The sequence below is a fragment of the Panthera onca genome, chromosome B1, assembly GCF_046562875.1.
Source record: "Panthera onca isolate mPanOnc1 chromosome B1, mPanOnc1 haplotype 2, whole genome shotgun sequence".
Classification (NCBI taxonomy): domain Eukaryota; kingdom Metazoa; phylum Chordata; class Mammalia; order Carnivora; family Felidae; genus Panthera; species Panthera onca.
Genome location: NC_138342.1, coordinates 196,937,349 through 196,954,509, shown reverse-complemented (window position 1 = coordinate 196,954,509; position 17,161 = coordinate 196,937,349). Strand labels below are relative to the sequence as shown.

The 17,161-nt window shown below is 42.8% G+C and overlaps 1 protein-coding gene across 1 annotated transcript; it reads left to right on the top strand.

Moving 5' to 3' along the window:
- Window positions 1–373: 373 nt before the first annotated feature.
- Window positions 374–12,659, top strand: SPCS3 (signal peptidase complex subunit 3). Its single transcript, XM_081795651.1, has 5 exons — window positions 374–633; window positions 2,094–2,169; window positions 4,422–4,496; window positions 8,028–8,143; window positions 9,082–12,659. The coding sequence occupies exons 1-5, from the start codon at window positions 491–493 to the stop codon at window positions 9,212–9,214; spliced, it is 543 nt and encodes a 180-aa protein (XP_081651777.1). The 5' UTR covers window positions 374–490; the 3' UTR covers window positions 9,215–12,659.
- Window positions 12,660–17,161: the final 4,502 nt, after the last annotated feature.

Genomic DNA, 17,161 nt, shown 5'->3' with positions numbered 1-17,161 from the left:
GGGAACCGGGCGGCCACTCTTTCTGTCCCATACCCTCCCAAAAACTGTTGTAACTTTGACCCGATTTGACAAAGGGTAAGAGTTTTGTAAAGTGCTGCTTCCAACGCGCAGCCTCAGAACACACTCCAAACGAACTTGTTCTGCTGCTGGTTTCAAGCGCAAATTAATGAAATACCAGCACTCGGACCACCACACCGAAGGACCGGGAAAGAAGGCTGGGCGAGCCTAGCGGCCAAAGAAGAGGAAGCCAGGACAGGGGGCGGGTCTTCCGTAGCGAAACCCTTGCTCGCCGCTGATTGGTGGAGGCGATAGGCCGCGAGGGTGGGTGTGTCCCGGGAGGCGGGCGCGCGCGCGCGCCGGAGGACCGGAAAGGAGGCGGGGCCGCGGCGGCGCGCGCTCCCGGAACGCGCGCGGGCGCAGGCAGCCGGTCCGCGGCCGGAACGGGGTACCCCGTGTGCGTGTGGAACGGGGCTCGGGGCAGACGGTCGCGATGAACACGGTGCTGTCGCGGGCGAACTCGCTGTTCGCCTTCTCCCTGAGCGTGATGGCGGCGCTCACCTTCGGCTGCTTCATCACCACCGCCTTCAAAGACCGGAGCGTCCCGGTGCGGCTGCACGTCTCGCGGATCATGCTGTGAGTGCGGCCGAGGCCCGGCCGGCGGGGCGGGGCGCCTGGACCGGGCCGGGGTGGGCGTCGAGGCCGGGCCGCCGCGCCGGGGGCGGGGGGGGGGCCGCGGGGCAGGGCGTCCGGGGCCGCCCCCACCCTCCCCGCTGCCGAGCGGCCGTCGCCGCCGAGGGCGGACGCCCGGGTGGACGTCGCGGGCTTCCCGGCTTCCCCTCGAGCTCCCACCCCTCCGCCGCAAATTCCCGGGCTTGCTCTTAAATTTTAATTTTGAGTGTTACTCAGGCCAGTGCCTCCGCTTCCTTCCTGTTCCTCACTTCCCCCCGCCCGCGCCTGGCCAATGAGGGAGCAACACACCAGCAGAGCGGCGGCGCCGCCGGCCGCGCGCAGCCCGCCCGGTGCGCCGCCCGCTCGCCCGGGCTCCGGTGCGGTCCGCCCCGCCGCTGGTGAGCGCGCGGGGCCGGCCCCCCGCCGCTTTTGTCCTTCCTGCCTCAGCCGGCGGCGCACGCCTGCTGCCGCTTTGAAGTTGGCAGGAGGGGTCGGGACGCGCCGAGCGCGGTCGCCGTCCCAGCTCTCCGATGCGGCGTGGTGGAGGTGGTCGAAGTCCGCCGCGTGAATAAATCGGCGAAAATGCCAAAAATGGGATTCCAGAATGACGTTGTCGTTTCGTGAATGCTTTTGGGTTTTTTTCCTTCATAATGTTGGTTCTCTGGCACTTTTTTCTTGGATACGTTGCTTCCCCCCCCCCCCCCCCCCCCCCCCCCCCGGTTCTCACCTCTTCTCTGTTCCATCTTGCATCAAGTTCACTCTCGTTCTTCAACGTCAGTTTCCTTGATTTCTTTGTCAGAGTCGCAGGCAAGCCAGTCCTCTAATCGCAGACTCCACCCCCGCCACCACCCCCTTTTTTTCCTCTATTGCAGTTTATTAGATACTGTGTTTTAGATTCAAATAGACACAGGAACTGTTAGCTGGTGTTAATCTTGAGCAAGTTTCGTACCATCCTGGACCTTAATTTCCTTTTGTCTAGAATGGAAATAATACCCAACTTGTAGGCTTGTTGCGCGAGGATTGAGATCGTAAAGAAAATATATTCTTCACCTGGCCCAGACACATAATAAGCACTCAATAAACAACAGTGGTTATCACTTTATCTTAGCTTCTTCCACACCACCTGTAGTCATCTGGAACCTTCTACCCATGCTATCGAAGTGCTTTACAGCAAGTGTTTACATTTTGAGCAGTTTTTACACCCCGCTAGGGATTCTTTGTTAAGGTATATGAATATGGCGAAATACCGCATTTTGTATTAGATTAACATTTTTATCCTGTTTTCACACTTACAGGTTTTTCTGATTTTTACTTGTTTCTCTCTGGGGTTGCTGTTGCACCTGTGCGTCCAGCTTTATGGAATTATGCGAATTGTGTGTGCTGTTATATTTGAAGGATGGTAATACTTTTGTCTTTATTTTTAGAAAAAATGTAGAAGACTTCACTGGACCTAGAGAAAGAAGTGATCTGGGATTCATTACATTTGATATAACGGCTGATATCCTTTAAGAAAATGTTTTATTGCTTTCTTTATAGTTGTATAATGATACACATGTTGCTTAGTGATTTTTGACTATCTCCTGAATCAGCCATACTTTAGTTTCTTTTTTTAAAAATATAATTTATTGTCAAACTGGCTCCCATACAACACCCAGTGCTCATCCCAACAAGTGCCCTCCTCAATGCCCATCACCCATTTTCCCCTCTCTGTCACCCCCCACCAACCTTCAGTTTGTTCTCTGTATTTAAGAGTCTATCTAATGGTTTGCCTCCCTCCCTCTCTGTAACTCTTTTTTCCCCCCTTCCCTTCCCCCATGGTCTTCTTCTGTTAAGTTTCTCAAGATAAACATCTGCACCCTTGAGTTTCTATGTTTCTATTAGTAAGAGTTTTCATACCTTTTCATTCACACTTTGAAAAAAAATTATTTTTGGATTCTTCAGTTATCATTTTATGAACCTACTTTAAATTGTTCATAGAAACATTAACTAGATTGAAAGCTGTAAGAGAGTTTGAATCTGTATTTCAGAAAGAAAAAACCAGGTTGTTTGGATTACAGAAAGAAAGATGTTACCAGTGCTCAGCTTATGTAGATGGAATCTTTCACGTACAATCCCAAGTATGGATCCATATTTTACGATAGCAGATATACGTAGATGGAATATTTTATGTACAGTCCCAAGTACAATATCCATATTTTACAGTAGCAGAGAGAAACCTAGGTTAAAAAAGTGAATTGGCATCTCTTAAGGTTTAGAAGATCATTATCAGAATGGTCATTGGTAAACTGTATGAGCATTTTGCCATTATCGTTTTTTTATAAGTACTTTTATCATAGGAGTCAGAAAAATCTTAATATTTAAAGGAGTTAATTTAAAATGAGGATGATTTAATATTTTCTCTTTATCTTGAGTTTCTACCTTTGGAAACTGTTCATTTTGGCCAATCCAGTCTTCTAGGGTCTCGGTAGCGTTGTTCCCTGCCCCTTCCAGTGCAGTCACCTGGCTCTTTAAGACCTCGGTATTAAAATTGGCTCTGGTGATGGCACTGTCTGAACTTGGGTAAAGCACCTGTCTGTCGAAGCAGATAACATTCCCGGAGAGTTTACCTGATACGGCTCTTTACTGCCATGGAATTACTTTAACTGGACTTTTTAGAAATAAAATGTTGAGTTTAGAAAGAGACTAAGAATTAGCTCTCTAGACACTTTTTCAGGAAATAGAGTGCACCGTGACAACAGTCCCATGGTAAACTTGGTATGTCTGCTTTTGAGTCTTCACGTCATTTTAAAACTAGTAAGGAGCTTGGACTCTTGTGAAAGTAGTAGCTTGTGTACCTGGAGAATTACAGTGAAATTTCCTGATCTCTCAAGAACTGTACATATTCAGTCTCATTTGTAGTTAAGTCAGATTTTCTTAATGCTGCTGCTACACTTGAAATTGTGCCCTTTCTTCTAAAGCGCTATCCTAGACTTCTCCATTCTCCTGCAGTAGTGTGATTCTTAGCGGATACACATGTCTAAACGTGGAATGAAATAGATGTGTTGCTGTCGGTATGAAAATGCACATAATGAAAAGACTTCACCATTTACATATAATACTTAATAAAAATGCAAACATTAACTCCGTTCATTTCCCAGTGACACAGCTCTTGTGTTGAATCCTCATGAATTTTTTTTTCTTCACTCTGATAGGCTGATGAAATCAAATTGGTATTCAACTGCATATTCTTACCAAAGCACTTCATGGATTGAGACATTTTGATCTCTGCTGGCATGTGTCCAAAAGCAACGTGGACAATTTATTATACTTCGTGTAATTAACATGAGCTAGTTCATGTTTGCTTATCAGTAAATATAAATGGCGAGGGCTGGTTATCCTTTAGAACATCCATGGAATCGAAAGTGCTTGAAGGATTAAATCCTCTTTCTTTTAGGCTTAGTCGATGTCACAGAAAGCTAAATTTTGTATTGCTCTGTTATTATTAACCAAAGAATCTCAGCTAGTAATGCCTAGAGGTGTGGGGTGATAATGCTAATAATCTTGCTGATATATTTTTCTTTGAAATGAGCTAGATTTTACGATATATATATATACATATCATGTATTTTTACTAAATTAGTGTCTCACTATGTTTCTGGCCCACCTCTCCTTTTTTTCTATTTTAGTATTAGTATTGTGGATAATTATGAACAAGAGTGGTTTAAAAGTGGTATGCTGCCTCATGATTTATATATTCCTTAATTTATTTACATCTAGAGAACATATTTGATTGGAATGTTAAGCAATTGTTTCTTTATTTATCAGCAGAATATTCAACAAAAAATAATGTAAGTATATATATACACATATCTAAGTTTTAATAGGTCTTTAAAACCTCATTAGTTAATAGATTATTAAAACCTGATTTTATTTATTTATTAATTTATTTTAAATGTTTATTTATTTTGAGAGAGAGAGAGTGTGTGTGCTCGTGAGCACACGGGAGAGGGACAGAGAGGAGAGAGAGAGAATCCCTAGAATCCCGCGAAAAGGGACATCATGACCTGAGCTGAAATCAAGAGTGGGACGCCCAGCCGACTGAGCCACCCAGGTGCTCCAAGAATATAAATTGTATATATTCAGAGTATCTGACCTGAGGAGTTTGGTAAAAATCACAGGCCTGCGGAGAGGTGATTCTACTAAGAAAACATCTCCTTTGGTAGCCTCTGTCTTTTTTCTGCTTCTGTAGCTCTCTAGTATTGTGGTCCCCTGATTGGGGTGCGGACGGGGCAGTCCATAAGGAAAACCGTTCAGAGCCATTTTTTCCTCTCTTACGGATCTAGGAAGAGTTGCCAGTTTTTCAGTTCATTAGCTTTTTACTGGCTGTTCGGATGGAGTGGCCGCTTCCAAGCTCCTCACGCGCCATACTGGAAAGAAGTTGATCTGTATGTTTCTCTGTTTAAAATAAAAGGGAAAGAAGCTTTACTAATACTTGCAATACGGGCTGACGTTAATATTCACACTCAGTCCCTAAGTCAGGTGATTACGTGTCTCCTACAACATGCAGCGTCCCTGGAGGAAGATGAATTCAGCGGGCAGGAGGTTGACCACACTGCCTGCATTTCTTCATTCATTCATTTTCAGCATTTTGTAAGGTGCAGTATAATCCAATTGAGTGGGTGATATTACCTATTTCTTTTAAGTTTACTTTTATTTTGAGAGAGAGCGTGCAGGGGAGGAGCAGAAAGAGGGAGGGAGGGAGAAAGAGAGAGAGAGAGACTGAGAGACTCCCAAGCAAGCTCCATGCTGTCAGTACAGAGCCCGATATGGATGGGGCTTGAGCCCACGAACCGTGAGATCATGACCTGAGCCAAGATCAAGAGTTGGCTGCTTAACCCACTGAGCCGCCAAGGTTCCTCTGATGTTATCTATTTTTAAATAAACGAATCCTCACAAAATGGAAAAAATGGTCGAAAAGATTCCTGCAAAGGAATCACAGGTTGAAAATGTGAATGGTTCAACCACATGTAAGCAACAGGAAAGGGGCAGAGCTGGTGGGTTTCCTTCTCTTGGGAGCTGCTTAGCCACAGTGGATTAAAAAAAGAGAGAGCTGAGATCTAATAAAAAAGTTGGCTGAGAAAATTCAACATTGGTCAGGAATACTATTTGAAATGCAAATTTGCCTTGACTGTCAGTGATGATATCATCCGAAAGTAGTAATGTGTACTGTGCACATCATTTGTAAATAAAAATGCATCTTTTGGGGTTTGTGCTCAAAATAATTTGTGATCGAAAATCTTTGGAGACCATTTCCAATGATAAGGTCAGGAAGGATGTTGCTGAATGCTGGGTGTACGAGGAAATGGGGGTGAGGCATTGCTGCTCGGGTGTCACACTCTTCAGGCCAGTTTTCTTTCCACAGCTTTGGAGAAAGGTATGTGAATCAACAAACTCTGTGAGCTGTATTTACGGCTCTCATTACCCATGTATGTAATTAAAAACTGTAAAGGTGACAAATATTTGAATCATGTCAGATCAGTTTAAAATCCATCTAAATATTTCTATTTTTCTTCTCATGTGAACTATTTTGATAGTCTTACCAAGCCGTATATCTCCAGTTAACATTTGTCTGTTGGGAAATATTTTCCTTTGCTTTGGAGTTGTATGGGATTCACCAATTATTTACTTAAAAGTAATCTTTCTAATCATAAACTAGAGTTTATCAGAAGTTTTGTAATGAAAAGCTACTAAACTACTAGGTTAAAACACTGCTAAAATTGTTAATTTGTAGATTGAAACTTACTGGTCCATTTTGATTTAGAGCTTTTTTTGCAGATAAGAGTAAGGGTTGAGATATTTGTATGGAATGTCACTAAAACAGAAATCCCCTGAAAGTGTCAAGTGAATGATTGTGATAAATGAATTAAAATACAAAAGTAAAATCCATGGAATTAAAATGTGCTTCTTTGTTATTTCACCTAAGTCACTCTCGTGTTTGTTACCATACAGTCTGGAGGTAATTCGTATTTAGAGATGAGTCTACTTCTGTATGTTATTTGAACTATATTTCCTTTCAAGGGATGAAAAATTAATCAACTTTATCTGTTGATTGGTTTGATTAGTTAACTGCAATTTTTCGTATTTCAATTCATTTTACATTTATTTTGAACATACCTTTTATACCATAAAATTTGTTAGGCACTCGGATTATTGGGTTGGATGAGTTTTGGTCCTTGTCCTTGAGAATCAACAAAATGTTAGAAGGGTCATTTAGAAAAACTTATTCTGAAGGTAAGAGTAATGACTGTATACACACATACTATTCTACAGGTCTCAACAAATTATCCAATTTTATGTGTCACCTTGGCGACAGGTGTACCTAAATCATATTCATAATTCTGGTTTACCCCAGTGTGACTAGTAAGTTAATACAACTTGGAACTTTGACACATCATTGCTTTGGTGAATGAATAAATGTATATAAGATGTCATTTCACTTCGGCATATCTTTGTATGTTCTTCAGTCTCGATGTTTCTGTTTAATCTTCGCGGTTTTATGGTGAAGATTTGAAACCTCTTAGAAATTACTTCCACATTCCTTTTTAGTGAGCACAGTCCCCACATGCTGGCAGTTGGCCTCCCAGGCTAATAATGCATAATAGCTTTATAAGAACAGATGTCTTGGGATTTAGTAGTGATCACAAATGTGTTTTGTCTTCATTTTATGCCCCTCATTTTCCAAACAGAACTTGCTTTTGATATGTCAAAATAGCGGTTTCAAAGAATTGGCTTCTAGAATGTTGCCATAAATGAAACAATGATGTGCCTATGGTTAATTTAAGGGAAAAATATTTAGAAGGCTTCATTTCTTCAGTGATTCTTCGATAATTTAAAGACCTTGGAGATACATAAATATTCATGATCTAATCTGTCTGCAGTGACCCCTGTTAACAGTGTGACGGACCAGGAATAGTTGCCTCAGTTTCCCTGACACTATGCAGAGTCCACACTGAGCTGGGCAGGGGAGGTGATTTACGAGAATGCTTTCCTTCCAGGGATTCTAATCCCTTCTGTGTCTCCAAGGGCCTCTCTCTGGAGAGCGAGTAGGTCTACACCCTCGGAATAAGCTGTGGGGGCCCTAAATGACAGTTGCCTTAGCAAAAGCAGTGATTTCCTGGGAGATCATCTTTTGTCCCAGCAAAGCTCAACTTCTTATGTGTGTCCTCTTGTTATTATTTTGTGTGCTTTAAGATTTTAGCAATTCCCTCAAAAGTTGTATTATTAATATAAATTAAACTATTTGCTTAGCACTGCTTTGAATTTGAAGTGCAGAGGTGAATTTCTGATGAGCTGTCTAATTCATTTTCATTTTAATGTAGGCTCTCAACCAAGTAGTCCTTTGGGACAAGATTGTTCTGCGAGGTGATAATCCAAAGCTGCTGTTGAAAGATATGAAAACAAAATATTTTTTCTTTGACGATGGAAATGGCCTCAAGTGAGCAATTCTTTGTCCTTCTTTACTTGTAATTGTGCGGGGGAGAGAACGATGTAAAGTATTTTTTATTTTAAAGAAAAAGATTAGAGGGTACAAAGAGGACAGTTGAGAAAGAAGAAAAGTATACGGACCAAACCAGAGGATTGGGTAGAAATCCTGTCACAGTAACTGGGATTTAGGAAAAGCACACAGTTTCTTGCAGTACGTGAACCCCAGTCACGCTCAGAAAGCCCTCAGATGCTTCCAGTCCCAAGTGCGCAGGGGGCCTGGGCTGTCCCACCTGCGGTAGGACTGTGGTTGGCAGGGGGCTCCTTATGGAACATGGGGAGGGAAGTTCTCGGGGACCCTTAATGGAGAAATAGTGCATCCATCCAGGAGGTGACACTGAGGGCTCTTGCTGTGCTTCTCTGAACTTCCCTGAACCTCAGTTTCCTTTCACACCCAGTGAAGGAATTAGAATGGCTGGTCTTTTGGGGTCATTTTTAGCTCTTAAGCTCTGCGAGTAAACATTGGAAAGGATTTTAGGGGAGAGCTGTTTTAACCAAAGCTCTGGTTTTGCAGACGAAAAATTGCCAGCCGTGAGAAATTGTGATGTGTTCACAATCTTGACAAGGATAGAATTAGATTGCAAATCATTGCCTGCTGACATCTAGCTCAAATCTCTTTATATTCTCTGTGTTTTACTCATTTAAGCTTTTTGGCTGGTGGTTCTAATAACTGTAACTGAGTGAATTTAGGTAGGTCATCATGGGATGCCTGCAAATAGAATGCGGGTCCCTGGGATTTCAGAAGACGAGAAAACTTCTGTTGATAGATGAGGGTTCCAGTTGCAAATAGCTAGTTCTATAGTATTTGAGCCTCAGTGCTTGAATTAAAATGTTTTGTTTGAACTAAAAATGTTTCTGCTGACATCCGTTTATTATTATATCTTTTTATAGGGGAAACAGGAATGTCACTTTAACCCTGTCTTGGAACGTTGTACCAAATGCTGGAATTCTACCTCTTGTGACAGGATCAGGTCATGTATCTGTCCCATTTCCAGATACATATGAAATAACGAAGAGTTATTAAATTATTCTGAATTTGAAGCAACATATTTTTATACTTAATGAATCATATCTCATTTTTCTCTTCCCTTGTATCTTCATTTGTTTTTCGGTTGTTACTTTTTTGGGGGGGGGGCATAAGACTAACATCAAAAGGCATATTTGAAAGGTTAATGTGCTATTTAGACTCAATTTTACAAACAAAACACACACAAAAGAAGGCCACCAGAGTGGAGTATTATAAAAATAAGACAACTACATAATAAAGATTTGTAACAAATTTATCTTGGAGATATTCCCTGTATGTCCATGATTCTTTATGGAATAGAAAGTGAGCATGAAGAGTTGTTAAAACTTTTAGGTGCCTGTGGACTTACGAGAATGCTATTTTATGCCTTGCATTCATGCAGGTTCACATCGGATGTGATTCAGAAGCGGACATTCTCTTTGAGGGTGTGTCTCATTACTGGAAGCACTAAGATGGTTATTTGTGAGACACCTGGTTTATAAAACAGCCAAGAGGGACGGGATTTTGTTCCATTTGTCTTAGGAATGCCCCATGATGCTTGGTTTTCTTACAGGTGACGAGCAACCTTCTCCACTTAAAGACTAAATACCTCTTTATAAGCTGGAAATCATTCTAACTCACTTTAAAGTCTCTTAAGTCAACCAAATATGTGTGTCTCAGTGCTTTCTCTAAAATTGTTCCTTTGTATTATATCTTTGTGTGAACTTTTAGCATTGCCATTGAAAGTTGAGAACGTTTGCATGGTTTACCTTCTGAGTTAAGTTTGTTTTCGTGAGCATGCCTCGTGCCACTGAGTGGTAATTATTTAAAATTTTTTGTAGGTCCACATTTTAATAATTATTGCGGTAATAATCAGTATTTGTTGGTGTGCTTTTCCACTTAGAAGCACTCTCCTATGTTTTACTGTGTGTTCTCCTCGATAATCTAATGAGGTAAGTAGTTCGAATGTTAGGTCTTTGCAGATGAAGAAACTGACACCCGGAAGTTTATTGAATTGCTTTGCGGTTACCTAGCAAGGAAGGGAGTTAAAAGTTCCCTCAGATTATCTCTAAGCCTGTCCTTTCTCCTGTAGCTCTGATTACCGGCTAATCAGAATTCACTTACAATTTTCATTATGTTTTCTGTGACCCTGGACCCTCTTTCGGCCTCTCCTTAAAGCAGTTTCCCATCCTGTATGGAAGTGACTAATTTTCAGGCTGCCAACAACTTCTACAGAGAGGATCTCTCGTTTCATTCTCTGCATAAATTAATTTTACTTTGTGAAAAGTAGAAGAATCCAAATGTATATAGAAATAACTTAAATGCAGAGTAATACACAGATGAATATATGATCATATTTAACATGATTTTTTCTTACTGTGAACAAATAAATGTCCTCAAGGAAGCAAGTACAAATCAATTACCCTTAAAAGCAAGACCAGACACTGTAGTTACACTCTCAGCAGTAACCAAAAAGGGCTAATGTTTTCTAAGAATAGGTTTAAGCTAACAGTTGTTCCATTTACCTCCTATGAAACACCTCCCCATTTCCTTACATTGGTTTTAGCGGTCACTGTGTGTGATCCCGTGGTTTGTGTCAAAGGTTGCAGGTGTCCGATCACCAGTACCAGAGTGGGTGTGGCCCCCAGCTTCTTCATTCAGCTGTTCAGGGTCTCGGTTTCTTTACCTGTAGGACGGAGTTGGAGAGTCCTTAACTTAAACAGTGGTTCTTTTATAACCACAGGAGTCTGAAATGCGTGGTATCTGTTCAGCAGAGACTGAACAGAAAAGCCCTTTAGTAATGTGACGACAAGAAGGCGACCAGAAGACTAACACACAACTGTTCCTCCTGATTTGACTTTGTTTCTGTTAGATTTTGTACCCAGAAAATTTAACTTCCTATAGTTTGTACAGATGTTACACGTGGAAGCGTAGTATCCGTAGGTGTCTCGGCTGAACCCAGGGTGCGTTCGTGAAGGCGGGCCCAACCAGGTGCAGGCGCCCGTGTGGTGGTTCCCTACACCTCTGTGATGGCGCATGTGCTAGGTTGCCGGAGACAAATGTTGAAGTTTACTTGAGTTGAAGTTTATTTGACCAGTTCGCCCGCTTCTTGGGAGTTTGGTGAGGAAGAGGAGCAGAAAGATCCCAGTAGCACAATGGTTAGGTTTTGGTTTCTACTGAACTTTGGGCAACTGCTCAGGACAAGAATGCTCCAACGTGGGAATAAGAAACCTCTGTCTCAGGAACTCATTTTTGGGTCACACGGTTTTGTTGGTTGACCGTGATTCTTCATGAAAACAGATGGCCTTGTGTTCAGTTTGATCAGCATATCATCTACCTTAGTGTCTGTGTTTTCAAGAAGTCTTACAAAGTCCAAGGCTTCAGATTGAACAGAAACCTAAGTGTTAGAAATGTCTGAGCCCAGAGAGGATCTTGGGAAAGGAGAACGATTGCAAGAAACGTACCTAAAAGAATTCTGGTTAGAAACCAAGTAATTTGCAGTTCGCACACATCGTCCTTTTCTGTAGCAGGTTAGCCTAGAGAAGCTCTGTCAGTGCTTTTTTATTTCCCCAGTTGATTACATTTGGTTTCTTGATGCTTAAAGGAAAGTAACAGAAAACTGACACTTCAGAGATTCCTAAGGGTGTAATGGGAAAGTGGGTGATTGTAAATTTCCTATTTTGGAATTGTTTTACAGTTCTTTGGTGGGTCTGGCCGGCTTAGTAATAGCATGAAGATGGGTCTTTAAGGTTGTATCAGACATTTTTCCCCCAATATTCTATCTAAAGCTTCGTGATTGAAAGCTTCGGGTCTTTGAGGTATAGGTTACTGGAGGTGCTATTTTATAATATTGTGAATTGACGTGAGATGAGTGTAGGGAGAAAAACCGTAAGCTGTGAACTTTGGTAGTAAAACAACACCTATTTGTTTCAGACACTTTGCTTTTAGTAGAGAGCCTGTGTATGTTCTGTGTGACTGCCAGTGGGTTTAAAGAGGTCTCTTTCAAAAGTTGCACGTTTTGAAGCGATTTAGGAAATTGTTTACTTTACAAATAACAGATTCGTAAGAAAAAAAATTCATGAAAATACTGAAGATATGTTTGAGGATTTTCGTAATTGCAATAAACAGCCTTTTTTTCTAATGAAGATGAATTTTGTTTACGAGTAAAAGTGTGCATTTTAAAAGACTTTCAGATACATGCTTTTTATGTCAAGCTGCTGAACTAGAAGAAAATGAAGCCAAGTCGAGTAAACTTAAGTTTTCTTTTTTTTTTTCTTTTTGTGGGGTGGGTGGTGGGGGGAGGTTATTTACATCTAAAATATCTTCTCCAGACACTGTATGCTCCTTTCCTAGACTGTAAGCTCTTTGAGAGCAGTCCTGTCGGATTTGTCTTTGTATCTTTCCCGCGCCTAGCACAGTGCCTTGCACGGAACAGGCGCCTAATAAATACGGATGATGAATGAAGTCCTTTGTCTTTGTGGCCAAACCGCGGGGGCTGCTTTGTTGCCCACACTCTCCCTGCCTGGTGAGTGCCGCCGGCTTCCCTTCTTGAGCTCCCGGTGACGTGGGGTGAGTCTTGTTTCCTTGCAGCCCCGTTAGGCTGCTGAGTGGAGGCCGGGATGCTGCTCCTCCTGCTTCCGTGAGCCGTGTTCTCCCAGCCCTCACTTTTGATCGTGAGCGAGCCAAGGGGTAGTGAGTGAAGGAGGAGAGTGATCTGGAAAGTGCTTTACTCTAGTAGGAGAAAACCACAACCTAGACCCGACTCAAAATCTGCAAGATGCGTGCTTAGCTCCTGAAGAAATTGGTGGGAAATGCGGGTGCCTCCGTGTCAAGGTCTGGTTTGCCGAGCCTGCACCGGTTTGGCCCCCAGCCCTCAACACGTCTGGCTCACGGGGCTGCACTGAACCTATGCATTTCCGGAAAATTCCACTTTTTATCTATCCTTTATCTACCTGAGAAGAGATAGGAGTTTCGAAGAAAACAGAACGTTTCCCAGGGAACTCAGCCAAAGCAACTCCCTCAAGGATAGAAAATCAGCTGACTTCAGTGGGGACTTGTGTTTTAAAGCCTAAGCGTATGTTATTTGGGAGGATACGAGAGGTCAGGCCAGCTTTTGGCTTTGTTTTCTTCAAACCTGGGCCACCCCGCATCAGGACTTCAGTGCTTAGATCTGTGTTGTACTCGCCAGGTCGTAGGTTAAAGCAAGAATCCGGGGCTCAGAAAACCGTCGCCTGATTCCTGAGTTCTTCCTGCAGAGAGAAGAGTGCATAGCTTTGGCAGGTGTGCCCTGTTCTACCTGAAGAGACCTGGAGCTGAAAGTAGCTTCCCAGCTGGGCCTTCCCCTCCCCCGTGAGAGTAGCGACGAGGCATCTCCTTTCTGGAACGTGGGCGCTTCCCGCACATCCCGCTGGCGCATCTGTTGAGTGTAGCTGGCAGCAGGCATCTGGGAGGAGAAAAGTAAGCGTGCTGATTGGCAGGGGATCCGTGAGACAAAGCCTCTGCTCTTTTCTTCTATCGGCCACCACTTCTGCGCCCCTTGCCCCGCTCCCTTGCGGGCTCGGAAGGGCTGTAACCTGCCTGGGAGAGGAGGGGAGTACAAATCTGAAGGGTGGGAGTGGGAGGAGTGGAGAGGAGGAGGGTTCTGAGATGCGAATCCGAAAACAAGGGCATTTGGGCGTAGAGGGCACTGCATCCCGTTAGCAGAGCCCCTCCCCCCCCCACGTTTGTTTGAGAAGTTGGGGGCCTGTCCCGTTGCTGCAGCCCCTGCTGCTAAGACCCCCGCTGTTGTATTACCCTGTCTGCCGAGACCAGGAGGGCCTGAAATCCTCTGGGAATCACGTTCACCTCTAAGTAATGTTTTACCAACGCTATGATGTTGGGAGAGACTGATGGCTACCTGCTCGCTGCTCTCATCTCAGCATTCGAGAGCTCAAATACTCTGCGTTAATTCAGGTCCCACTAACTGTTGTCATAGAGAAACCTCAAAATTTGAGTAGTTCATTTCCTGCCTTAAGGAAGCTAAAGTGGGAAGGAGGTGAGGTGGTCAGGCAGTTTTCCAGAAGGTGTGATTGAAGGGCCCAGGTGTGTCCCATCTCATGACAGCCATCCCGGGGTGGGGGGAGGGAGGGAGGCCCACAGCCCTTCCACCTGGCTGGCTGGGGTGGGGGAAACTGCAGAAATCTTGCTGCTTAATTAGCTTGGCCCAGAAGTGTCACATAACGTTTTAGCGTTTTCTGTATTTTTTTGTTTAAACTGTGTAGGCATTCAGAGTTTTCTGAAAGTGAGCATATTAGGTTTTAAGAGTTAGGTTTTAAAACTTATCGGGCATTAGAATTCCCTGACAAATGTAATCTTTCTACCCAGTACTCCCTCCTTAGAGTGATTTTTATTTTTTAAGTTTCGGTGAAGGGGTACCCAGTTTATACTGATTTCCTTCTTCCCTGGTTGCTGCTGTTTGCATCACTCAATGCTGCTCGAATACACAGAAGATCTCTTAGTGAATGCTGTTCACAGCTCTTGCCCAACTTTGATCTAGTGTTCTCCATGCCTTTAGGACTTGGAAGAGATTCCTGGGAGTCAGACTATTAAGTGCGGGTAACTTTGAACACTTGAGAGCCCATCAAAGCTACTGGGCCTCCATGGCTTCCATACAAGGAGCCTAAGCAAACGTTGCTTCACTGAAAGCACTGCAGCATATAACACATCTACACACACAGCCACCATTGACCACCTTGATCTTTCAGTTTGCCAAGCAGGCTCGCGTTGCATGAACTTCTCAGTACCTCCTGGAGCCTCTGATTGAATGTGACAAGCCTCGTGTCTGCTCATTTAATCAGCTCAGGCATGTCACATGGCAAAGCCTTCGACCTAAAGTCAAAAGGGTGGAAATGTAAAATCGATCAGGAAGTAATGCAAGTCTCAAGAAGCACTTCGTAATCCTCTTAAGAGGAAGGGGGAGGGAATTCTTGGGAGTAATGACATAATTTATCACACATCCCTAAGCGATATAATTTAGTTTTGCTTGGTTATGAACATAAGTGAACGTTATCATAGGAATTTTTTTTTTTTTTTTTTTTTTTTGTCTTGCTGCTTTGGCTCAGTAAATTTGAGAGATTCATTAATGTTTTTGTGGGAAGCTATAGTTTATGCTGAATTTTCATTGTGTAATAATAATTGTAATATAGTAATGCATAGCAATCCATAGTCTGCATAATTTCTTCACCTGTTCTATTGATGGACATTGTGAGTATTCTCACACAGGTAGCCTGGTGGGTTTGTGTTTCTCTAGGAAAGAGATCTTCAGACATTTTTGGTTGCACATCAAAGATTTATGGGGTGAAAAAGAATTGCTAATATTATTAAACATCTAAAATTTTTCATCTTGTGAAAATAGTATAAAGGTTGTAATTTTTGGCATCGTGTAAATAATAAAATTTTAAAGTACAAACTGGTGTATTACTGTAAGACATGTAGCTAAATGTATCAAATGGAATAGAAATATGATTGATAGTCACATTTATTTTATTTCTAATGACCAAGTTCTTCCTTAATGGTAAAATGTTTAATTATTTTTTCTTCTGCTTAAAATCATACTTACATTCCTTTTCCCCAATAAAATTTATCATAACGGGTATCGGTACAGATAGCAATATTTTCAAAAATCTTTGGTAACTGTACCACGCTTCTTCGTAGTCAAAATATGTACATAAAATTTTCTGTAACCCCATTGTTCTAAGTGTGTGTTTGTTTATTGATTTATTCACTGATAACATTTATTCACCTTTGAGAGACAGAGAGCCTGAGTGGGGAAGGCGCAGAGAGTGAGGGAGGCAGTATCCGAAGCAGGCTCCAGGCTCTGAGCTGTCAGCACAGAACCCAACGTGGGGCTCGAACCCACGAACCACAAGATTGTGACCTGAGCCTAAGTTGGACGCTTAACCAACTGAGCCATCCAGGTGCCCCCTAAGTGTTTAAAAGCTCTTCCATCTACCAACAGTACACAGTCAAAATATAGATATATTAGAAAATTTGATAAATCATTACTAAATAATTATAACTCAGTGAAATCGTCTCAGATGGGGGCGTCATGATTGACGGTGCTTTTATTAAAAGAGTTGTCAAATTCTCTCTTTCCCCCAGGGTTTTCCACCTGGCAGCAATGCACTACAGTAAGATTCTGGGTAAAGTCCATGTTTCCTCTGCGAAGGGAAGCTGGTCAAGGAGGACCTCAAGGTCAGGCCCGTTGTCAGCCGGGTCAGGTTAGAAAAGTGCAAAGCTGATGATTTGCGTGGAGCAGTCTGTCCTGTGCAGAGTCTCATGTTCCTTCCGATTGAAGACCACTGCTCTAACATATATGCCTAAGACTGGGATGTTCTCAGTCTTGGGGGATTCACATCCTCGTCTCTCCTACCTCTTCCCCGGCTTTCCCCAGATGGTTTTTTCAAGCGTGAGACCCCTTTGCTTACCCTTCGCCTACATTTGGTCTTACAGATGTTGGTGCTTGCCGGGCTGATGGATGTCCAGTGGTGTCTCACTTTGGTTTTGATTTCCATTTTCCTGATGGTGAAAGTGTAATCATTTTGACTTTCTTCTCAGGTATTTATTGCTCACTTGGATGCGTTTTGTACAGTGCGTGTTCCAACCTCACCCCTCTTCTTGTCTGTCTTCATTGACTTGAAAGAGTTCTTTAGATATTCTCCATCCCAGTCTTTTGTTACTCACATGTATTTCACTCTGGCTTCCCCTCTCACTCCTTGCATGGTGTCTCTTGGTAAATACAAATTCTTAATGTAGTCGGATGTTTGAGTGTTTCTTTTATTACTTCAGACTCTTCCCAAGCATTCTGTCAGCTTTGGCAGAGTGCCGTGTAACAAAGAGTTCCCAGCTTTGAAGTCAGAAGTATCTGGGTTTGGATTCGGGTTCTGTCACTTTCTAGCTCTGCGAACTGGGGCAAGTCATAATTAG

Bases quoted from the DNA above. Each gene is read 5' to 3' on its own strand.
- SPCS3 (XM_081795651.1), top strand. From the start codon at position 491: ATGAACACGGTGCTGTCGCGGGCGAACTCGCTGTTCGCCTTCTCCCTG. The intron at 2,170-4,421 runs ATCCTTTAAGAA...ATTTATTTACAT, and splicing joins CATTTGATATAACGGCTGAT to CTAGAGAACATATTTGATTG. The intron at 4,497-8,027 runs GTAAGTATATAT...ATTTTAATGTAG, and splicing joins AATATTCAACAAAAAATAAT to GCTCTCAACCAAGTAGTCCT.